The sequence below is a fragment of the Acyrthosiphon pisum genome, chromosome X (assembly GCF_005508785.2).
Source record: "Acyrthosiphon pisum isolate AL4f chromosome X, pea_aphid_22Mar2018_4r6ur, whole genome shotgun sequence".
Classification (NCBI taxonomy): Eukaryota; Metazoa; Arthropoda; class Insecta; order Hemiptera; family Aphididae; genus Acyrthosiphon; species Acyrthosiphon pisum.
In genome coordinates this window covers 68,449,396-68,459,221 of record NC_042493.1, presented here as the reverse complement: position 1 = coordinate 68,459,221, position 9,826 = coordinate 68,449,396, and the positions used below count along the sequence as shown (strand labels likewise).

The window sequence follows — 9,826 nt, the reverse complement described above, 5'->3', positions numbered from 1 at the left end:
AATTTCATTAAAATCGGTCCAGCCGATTTCGGAGGAGTTTGGTAACAAACATTGTGACACGAGATTTTTATATATTAGATATATTTGTATAATTATTAGGTATTTAAATTATGATTATTTTATAATATTACTTATTACAACATGACAAACTGTCATGACATTGTTTACTACATAAAATGCCAACATTTCTACATTTACACTTTTTGTAGTAGACTTTGTTTTACAGTTACATCTTTGCCCCCCAATCAATGAATTTGATGTAGAAGCTTCCCTTAAAGAAATTTGTTGATCCCTTTGTACATCAGTGATCGATATTGAATTTTCTTTACACACTGAAAACTGGTTTCTGGTGTATGATCGATTTATAACATCGTTTTTGGTAGCTATAATTTATAAAAATCATTATCTACTATATCTAATACTACAGCTAAAATATTTTGGGGATCCATTTTACTACGATCAACATCTGAAACTCGAATACAGACAGTTTTTCCAACATTAACCGGCTGAAACTTTTGTTTTGAAGTTCGTAACATTTTTACAGTTTGTACTTGAAGATTGGTGATTACTAGGTACTTCTCTATTCAAAATTATTTTTTCTTTTCTTCTAGAAATTGATTTAACTACAAATTAAGTGATTTGAATACAGCTTTAATCGTTGATAGTCATTCCTAAATATTAAATAATATCGGCATTACCAACATTTACCAATATAGTTGTATAAATGTCGACATTCACTAGTGAATGTTTACTAAGATCACAAATGTAATCAATAAGTCAACATTCGCCAATGAATTTGGTGTACGATGACATTATAATTATAATTTGACATTAAACCGGTGACTGTTAGCATTCACCAACTGCGGTCATTCACAGTAACATATACATATTTGATATTATATAAATTATAATACGGTAAAATTATGGAGTTCGCGACTCGCGTCATATTTCCGTATAAACCAATTTTTACGAAATTTATCATAATAGTCTTATATAGGTACTATGAAAAAACTAGAAAGTATATCAAATTATAATCTCATCAGTGTCATAAACACAAAAAAAAACACTTAAGGTTACATAACAAAAATAAAAAAATATTATCTTTAACGATTAAAATCGTTGATTAGTCTAGAAACTTTTACATATGCTGCGGTTCATTCTTCGGCTCTATGACATCACAGGCATATTTCCATACGCCTGTATCTCATTGAATAATTAGTGTTAAAGTGTGAGAACCAGACCATATTTCTTAGATAGGTAATTAGTTATTACATACTTTATATCTAAGCACTAAGCAGACTTGTTTTTAGTGTTGTGATGTCTTTTAATGGGTGAGACCATTTTCGACCAAAAACATAACCATCCATTTTTCGGCTGATTCTCTTTTCTGCCAAAACAAAAAGTTCAATAATAATTAATATTATATACTTTAGATCTTTATGTGTTATACTTACCTATAGAAAATTATCATAAATATATATACCTAAGTTTTATAAAATGTGTAAAATATATAAGTAAATGCTAAATAATAATTATAATAGCATAAAATGTTTGTCAATAACTATGTATATTATAATTATTATTATTTATAATTTATTTATATACTTTACACATTTTATGCAACATATACTTGTATTAATTTTTAAAATTATATATTATTTTATTTTTTAATATATTATACACATTATTATTATAATACTTAATAATTATTGACAACAATTTTATATTATTTTAACAGACTATTATTATTTATTTATATATTTTACTCATTTTATACAACATATATTTTTAATAATTTTCTCTAAGAATAACGTAAAGACCTTAAGTGTATAATATTAATTATTAATGATCTTTTTATTTTGGCTGATAAGTAAATCGACTGAAAGGGGAAGGGTACGTTTTTGGTAGAAAATGGCGATCCTCCTTTTATTGTGTGTATGACTGTATGAGTACGCATTATGAGTAAAGCAGCTTATACAACATTTTATACTAATATAAGGTCTACAAAGTTCTGTCACAATTTTGGAAGTACTTGCAGAGAGCAGTCATGACTAGAGTTTAAGACAGAAACTCAGAATATATATAATGACAGAAACAAAACTTTTTATCTTATATCTTTTAAATTTTTCAAATCTACCTGCCATAATTAATGTATCTATCAACAATTAATGAGTATATATGTTATCTAAATTGAGGAAAACCATTCTTAACAAAAAAATAATTTGAACACTTGATATTTGATTCTATCAATATGATTGTTTAATTTATTAATTAGAAAATATCTCGGCTTATGCAGAACATTTTTAAATCATAAATAACAATTAATGTTGAAATGGTTTTTTGAATGATTGCATAAGATAACATAACATCAGTTAATCTAAATGAAAAAAAATCATACTTATATTTAAATTACAAAAATGTACTTTTAAACACAAATTAAAAGTAATCTAAATTATATGATATATTTCAATGAATGAAAGTTGTAACTTTATTGTCTTTAAGTTTAACATTCAAAGGAAATAAATGTACAAACCTATTATTTAATATTTTAATCACTTCTTCCATTTTTTAGAGCATTTATATAGTACAAATGATCACGTGCAGTAGCTAATATTCCTCCAACATGCATCATACTTGTATACTTTTCATATGTTATATCTTCATTTTCCAACGATGTCATATCACCTCCTATACTTTTGAGTATAGCATGTCCAGCACATATATCCCATTTTTTTATGTTAGTTGTATGTATATAAGCTGACGAATTTCCAAACAAAACCTGTAATACTTTGAATCCTGCACCTCCGGCTGTTACAACTGGTAAACCATATAATCGTTGATTTAATAGACCCATTACATCACCTTTGTGTGATCTTGAAATAATAATTGATCTTTTCTTAGGAACCTAATTAAAGAAATAAAATATACTTAAGTATATAAAATAAAAACTATTTGATATACAATAAGCTATAAAGAATAATTTGCATATTATGTTAATATAAAATCTGAATTAAGCTCAGTAAAACAGAAAGCGGGCACTGAAAAATAATACAACCAGACCGCTGTCTGCCAAGATCCGTGTACTCGTACGACGTACACCATAGCAGCCCGTTCTCTGTTTGACGAAGCCTTTATATCCACCCGGAGAATTTATACTGAAGATATATAAATTACTATAAATATACTATCTATCCACCATGAATATAATTTGATTACACAGATCTGGTGATAAAGATATTATGATCTTATACCTTTCTAAATAATATTCAGGATAATTCAAGATATTATACAGTTCTTATTATAACTGAGATTTATTATTAATACCTAAACTTATAAAAAATAAAGTATTATTTTTTAGAATATAATTAGCCTAAATACCTAATTAAAATAAGTAATACATTTTTCATAATATACAATTCAATATACTATTATAATTATTTTTGTTAAATTACTTTAATATTGTTGAAATTATTTGATCTTGATCTTGATAACCAAGCCCATGTTGTTTTAGACGAAAACGGTTCATGTATAACACCCATAATAGGTTTACCTTTATAAGCAACACAGACCATAGTTGTTACATATTGTGTCAAGCTTTCTAAAAAAACAAACAAAACTTATAAGTTTCAAAATCTAATTCTAAGATTTTAAAACTGTTTTTGTGGTTACCAGTGAATTCTTGTGTTGCATCTAATGGATCTATCCATATGGTTATATATTTCCTCTCAAATTCTTCTTCAATATTTGTAATATGTTCATTATCGTAATCTTTTAATTTTCTTATATTTAACTTTTTGCATTCTTTTTCGGATAATTCTTCCTCTGATATCACCTATAAAATATTTAAGCTTTATCAATACCTACAAGTTGCAGATAATTTGGTGTATGAATAAAATATGTAGCCATGTAGATAACTCTTAATTCATAAACCTTATCCATAGACTTCTGTGAGCTTATATAATAGATAATTAACATTAAATACATGATACCATTATTAATCAAATATGTTTACATAAGACAATAAGTCTTTACCACTCATGTTCAGATGTCTCTAATGTGAAACTCCCACTCAATATTTTCTATTTTAACAGCTCCATTGTATTCCACTCATTTACTTATTGTTCTAATGTACTTGATTGTACAGATTGTAAATTTTCATTTAATTCAATAAATTAAAAAAAAAAGGCTGAATCTATACAGTGAATATATTTAGAAATTTTTGGGAAGTATAAACTATACATACTTTAACGTTTGGTATATTTTTTTTCAACTGATAATACATAGCACAATGAGAAGTATAATCAGCGTTAGTGACTGGATCATTTGCACCTTCGACAGTTCTTCCTTTTGATTGGGAATTAATCAAATGTTCGTTATGGATCGCTTCAACTTGAATTCCACCCAATTTAGCTGCTTGGATTGCTTGTTCTAAAAGGTCTTTACCTCTCACAAATTCATATCTATTATTAAAATTATACTTGCTCACGTACAGAATAATTGTACAAAAAATCAAGAGAAAAAATAATTTAATTAGAGTTTTATTTCGGATAATCATTTTTTTTAGTTTTAATTTGTTTATATGAATGTCAATCATGTCTAAAACCACTTCTACATAAATTACAAATTCGCATTTGTATGAGTAAAGTAATTAATTATCTCGAAAACCATAATTTCAGCTAAAGTTTAGGAAACTTATTATGAATATAAGATTTCAGCCTTTAGGTCGTTTTTCTTTAAGACTATTATATTATTGCTTTTTGTTTCATATTTTAATGTAATTGACGAATAAGTCGGAAGACCAATCACCACGATTTAATTTATACGAGAATACGAGATTGTTATCATGTAATCGTTATAATTGATTTGCAAGAAAGTTAGCAGTGTTTATTTTTTTAAGCAATATTGATATAGTGATATCCTTATCTTGTTTCCAGTCGTTTTATCGGTTGTTTATCCCACGAATTAAGAATATTAAGATATTCGTGGTCTATATTATATTATATACTCTATTTGTCAGTATTTGTCTGTTAAAAAAATAAAAAATAGTTAATTTTTTCAATATTTTACAGTCCAAAACTTTAAAATATCCAAAACGTCCGCTACGATACAATTAGACATTAGTAGTAAGTAATAATCATTAAACTTTATTAGGCAATTTACATATTCCTCCATCCATCATTATTTTATTATTTACATACGACTTTCCTCTACGGTTGGCTCGATAATCGATATAGGTATTTTATATTTCATCAAACAGTTTATAGAATCAAACATGACTTTAGATAAATAAATAGCCTGAATGCCAGATGTTCAGATACCCAGATAGAAGTATATATTACTCATTGCTATAGAATGTGAATCAGTGTACTTGTACGACCATGATTGTAGTTACCACAAATTAAGATGCATAGGTATATCTTTAATTGTGATTACGGATTAATATTAATTAAATACATTAATCTGTGATCGTGATCATTACTAAACATAAGTTTATCAATATTTGACTGTGATAAGATGTTCAGAGAAAGTTAATGGTAATCTCAAAAGTAATTAACCTTTGAGTTATGATACTGCTAACAAGTTACAACTGGTAATAGGCATGTAAAAAAAAATCAATACAATTTATGAGCAATTAATGGCGATTGGCTATGGCATTTTGCCACACTTTCGAATAAATAAAAACCGTATAGATAGGTGTGATATTAATCATTATTATTATTTTTTTTACCTTTGATGGTCTTTGCCAATAATTCACCAAGTTATAACTCACAATAATATATAACATAAATTGTCTGTGAATTCAAACATCACCAAATTAGAGTACGATTAAAAAAACTGAATTTTGAATAGATAATATTGGATTTATAGGTCACTTATAATAACGCTTCTCAATGAATTGTGTTCACAAATTTAGCAGCCCGATTGTTATTTCATTTGGAATACAGATCAAGAAAATGTTTTCAAACATTGCCAAACCGCTGGAAGGAAAAGTAGCGATCATCACTGCATCTACTGATGGGTAAAAATTGAATCATAATTAATTGTAGTCTTGTGTTTATAATATTATTAACATTAAGTAACATTGTATAGGATTGGTTTTGCTGCTGCTAAACAATTGGTCAGCGATGGAGCGTCTATCATGATTTCCAGCCGTAAGAAGAACAATGTAGAAATTGCATTGGAACAACTTCAAAAAGAATATGGTGTCAACAAAGTTAAAGGACTTGTATGCCATGTATCAAAAAAAGAAGATAGAAATCATTTAATTCAAGAGGTAAATAATGATTCCATAATATTTCATTAATACTTAGCAGATTATACAGTTTACATAGGTAGTTTATCACAATTAATATTTAAAATGTACCTTGCTATTTTTATTTCAGATTTATAGATTTTTTTTAAAAATTTATCATCATTTAACAAACCTAAATAATATCGAAATAATATTAGTATTTATTTAGTATAGATTCATGTATTATCTTCTTAATAAGAAAAAACATTTAAATAGTTATAGAATAAAAACATAGTTGAAATATTTAAACTAATACAACTACTGGATTTGTCTTGAAAGTAAAAGTTAAATAATAATTTGGTACTGGTTTAGTTGACACCCTCCAAAAAAATAAAATTATCTGCCATTCAGGTTTGTTGATGACAGCCAAGATGTGTTTTGTTGGATATCATCATTGATTAAACTATTAAAGTATTTAAGTATTTTTGTATGTATTATCTTGTTATTATTATTATTTAAATTTTAAATTTATAAACTATAAACTAGGTATAAAGTATAAATACAATATGATGATTAGAACATTGAAAATACAAAAAATACAGGTAAGTAAAGGGCATCGACTAAACCTGAGTGGTAAATACTTTCTTGGCAGGTGTCAACTAAACCAGTACCAATAATTTCAAATAACAGTTAAAAATAAATAAATAAATATAAATGATAAAATATAATAAAGTAATGAAGTAAAAAAAAAAATATATTAATATTATACATCTACCTATTGAACAACTTTAAATGTTTAATAATATATTTTATTTTTAAAATGTATCTTACAATTATTTATTTATTTTTATTAGGTTGTTAAATAGGTGAATTGATTATTTTTTCTTCAAATTAAATGTTCCATAAGTACATGTTTATAAATTTATTTTTAGACTATTAATATCTTCGGTGGAATTGATATTCTTGTATCAAATGCTGCTACAAATCCTACATCAGGTTCAGTATTAGATGTAAGATTTGGTTTTCTTTTAAACTATAATGCATTTAAAATTTTTATCATAAACAAAATAGAAGAGCAAAACTAATAGTTTATGTTTGTGAATTAGTGTGATGAAGAAATTTGGGATAAAATATTTGATGTTAATGTCAAAAGCGCATTTTTATTAACAAAAGAAGTAGCACCTCATCTGATTTCTAGAGGTGGAGGCTCAATTGTGTATGTCTCTTCAATAGCTGGTGTTAATCCAATGCCGGTAAAATATTTAAATTATTATATTTATAAAATTTTAACTAAATAAATACATTTTATACAAAGTTTTGTTACTCTTATAAATGCAAATACATGTTACAGATGTTGGGAGCATATTCTGTTAGTAAAACGGCACTTCTTGGTTTGACAAAAGTAGTGGCTATGGATTTGGCAGAGAATAACATAAGAGTCAATTGTGTAGCTCCTGGTATTGTAAAAACAAAATTTGCATCATCGGTAGGTAGTATTTATATTTTTAAAATAATGTATACAATGTGTGATATTTAAAAATACAGGATGACTGTAAAATTATTATTTATAAAGTTTGCACATTAAACAATTTGTCAAATTAATGAAGAGGCAAAAAACCTGTTTACCTAATCATATTGATCTCTCAATAATTCTATAAATAATGATATAATTTTAATATTATTATGGACTATGGTGGGAAAAATGTTCAAATATTAACTAGAATACAGAGTTGAAATTAGTACAGATAAGATTAGCATTTATTATGTAATAAATGATATATTTTTTTATGAAAAAAGTAAATAAACTAATATAACTAATTATATTTCAAGCAAGTGTTTAACATTATTTTTGAGTGTAATTAGTTATTTAGAACTCATAAAACAACAATTATATAATTGAGAGTATTTATGTTTTCATATTTTTTAGCTTACGGAAAATGAATCGCTCAGTGAACATTTATTACAAGGAATACCTATTAGAAGGTAATATTTCCCCCTTTAATTATTATAAAATACTAACTATAATTTATAATTTTAAAATAATTAAAAAATTTTTTTTAGGTTTGGTCGTCCTGAGGAAATTGGTTCTATTATATCATTTCTTTGTTCACCCTCTTCTTCCTTTATAACTGGTGAAGTAATTGTAGCGTCTGGTGGAATGACGTCCAGACTTTAATTGTAATTCAAGTTATTGCATTATCATTTTTTTTTTTTTTTTTAATAAGAATTTAAACAGTCAAGATCGAATAATCGAAACATTAGTATACTTTTTATTTATATACTTAATAGCTGTATGTTGAGTTGGATAAAAAATTAAATCATTTGATGCAGGAATGTCAAACACGCGGCCCGCAGCTAATTTTTTTTTATGGCTCATTGATACCACTATAATTAATGAACAATCATTTGAAAAAAAAAAATTAATACTTTTTTCTTTTTTTGTGTCAAAAATAGTTAGTGAGAGGTATACATTATATTACTTTTCTGTCTTACCTTCTGATTAACTGTAATAGAATGAATATTGTATAGTATTGCAAGTATTATAGGTATAATGAATACAATTAAAAATTTGTATAACAATTTTTTTTTGATACATTTTTATATCTTTTGCGCAATAAACATAATAAACTGTTCAATATATTTGGCCCAGTTAATACTTTGAGTTTGACATGCCTGATTTAATGGATCACTAAATTTTAATGGACCAATTGTGGGCTACTAAACTCCATTTCTTCAATACTCATTACTAAAATACATCATTAAATGTTAATTTATTATTTATGCAACTTGGAATCATACATACATTGATAGTTGATAACTAATTACAACTGGATTTTCTAAATTGCGGTGTTTGGTGACTGATTAAAATATTATAATATTTTCTTATGTATATTGTTTTGTTTTATTTGGTATTTATTTTTTATTTATGTATATTTGGTAAAATAATAAGTTGTTCAGTCTATTTATCTAATTTTAGTTTGTTTTGTTGAATTTTTTTGTAACTTGTAAGTTGAATAATTATAAATAACTTGTGAAATTATAGTGTGGAATTGATTATAATATGTTTGCTATTATTGATAGATAGTTACCTAGCACCTACTGCAAAAATTAAGAATCATATATAAAATATACTCATACAAGTATAAAACAGCAGATGCCTAATAAAAAACTTTTAAACTCCATGTTCTGATGTAGTTGATTGCTGTATTTTGTGTAACTCTATTTGCTACGAATGTCTTCGATTGGTGTTTATGATTTTATCCATGCCAGGGCCACTGTAGAATTTTTTTTTTTTTTTTATTAATCAGAAAAAATAATATTTAACAAGATAACATATTAAATAAAACATTAAATTGATTTATCTTTCTCCTGTCAGCTTACGCTTGTGTTGGAGAAAGAGAGTTATAAAGTGGTAGAATTAATTACATAATATCATATAAAAATAAATTTAACATTAAAAATATAAGAAATAATTATCAGAAACAAGTACACATAAAGGTAAAATATTACAACTAGGTAAAAATAATCATAAGAAGACATTTAACAATAAATTACACTTATTATATTATTTTTTATATAGCATAATAATTAGTA

The 9,826-nt window shown here is 25.6% G+C and overlaps 3 protein-coding genes across 6 annotated transcripts in view; 1 reads left to right on the top strand and 2 right to left on the bottom strand.

Moving 5' to 3' along the window:
• LOC100574274 overlaps window positions 1-2,548 on the bottom strand; it is an 8,261-nt gene extending 5,713 nt beyond the window's left edge. The window contains exons 1-2 of the mRNA XM_003244627.4: window positions 2,534-2,548; window positions 1,277-1,387 (exon numbers count right to left, since the gene is read on the bottom strand). The gene's annotated coding sequence lies outside the window, so the exon portion shown is untranslated. The remainder of the gene's footprint in view (window positions 1-1,276; window positions 1,388-2,533) is intronic.
• On the bottom strand, window positions 2,242-5,071 carry LOC100160824 (putative inositol monophosphatase 3). Its single transcript, XM_008185067.3, has 4 exons — window positions 4,244-5,071; window positions 3,670-3,832; window positions 3,453-3,598; window positions 2,242-2,905 (listed from the first exon to the last, which is right to left on the bottom strand). Exons 1-4 carry the CDS (start codon window positions 4,592-4,594, stop codon window positions 2,549-2,551), a joined length of 1,017 nt encoding a protein of 338 aa, XP_008183289.1. The 5' UTR covers window positions 4,595-5,071; the 3' UTR covers window positions 2,242-2,548.
• LOC100164938 (dehydrogenase/reductase SDR family member 4) lies at window positions 4,315-9,264 on the top strand. 4 transcript variants are annotated; one of them, XM_016804511.2, is made up of 8 exons: window positions 4,315-4,435; window positions 5,915-6,019; window positions 6,091-6,274; window positions 7,165-7,242; window positions 7,339-7,485; window positions 7,584-7,718; window positions 8,160-8,215; window positions 8,294-9,264. In XM_016804511.2, the coding sequence occupies exons 2-8, from the start codon at window positions 5,955-5,957 to the stop codon at window positions 8,406-8,408; spliced, it is 780 nt and encodes a 259-aa protein (XP_016660000.1). In that variant the 5' UTR covers window positions 4,315-4,435; window positions 5,915-5,954; the 3' UTR covers window positions 8,409-9,264. The 4 variants fall into 4 exon arrangements, with proteins under 4 accessions (XP_016660000.1, XP_016659998.1, XP_029344535.1 ...); XM_016804509.2 differs by having other exon boundaries at window positions 4,324-4,435; window positions 5,869-6,019; XM_029488675.1 differs by lacking the exon at window positions 4,315-4,435 and adding an exon at window positions 5,070-5,123.
• The last annotated feature ends 562 nt before the right edge of the window (window positions 9,265-9,826 follow it).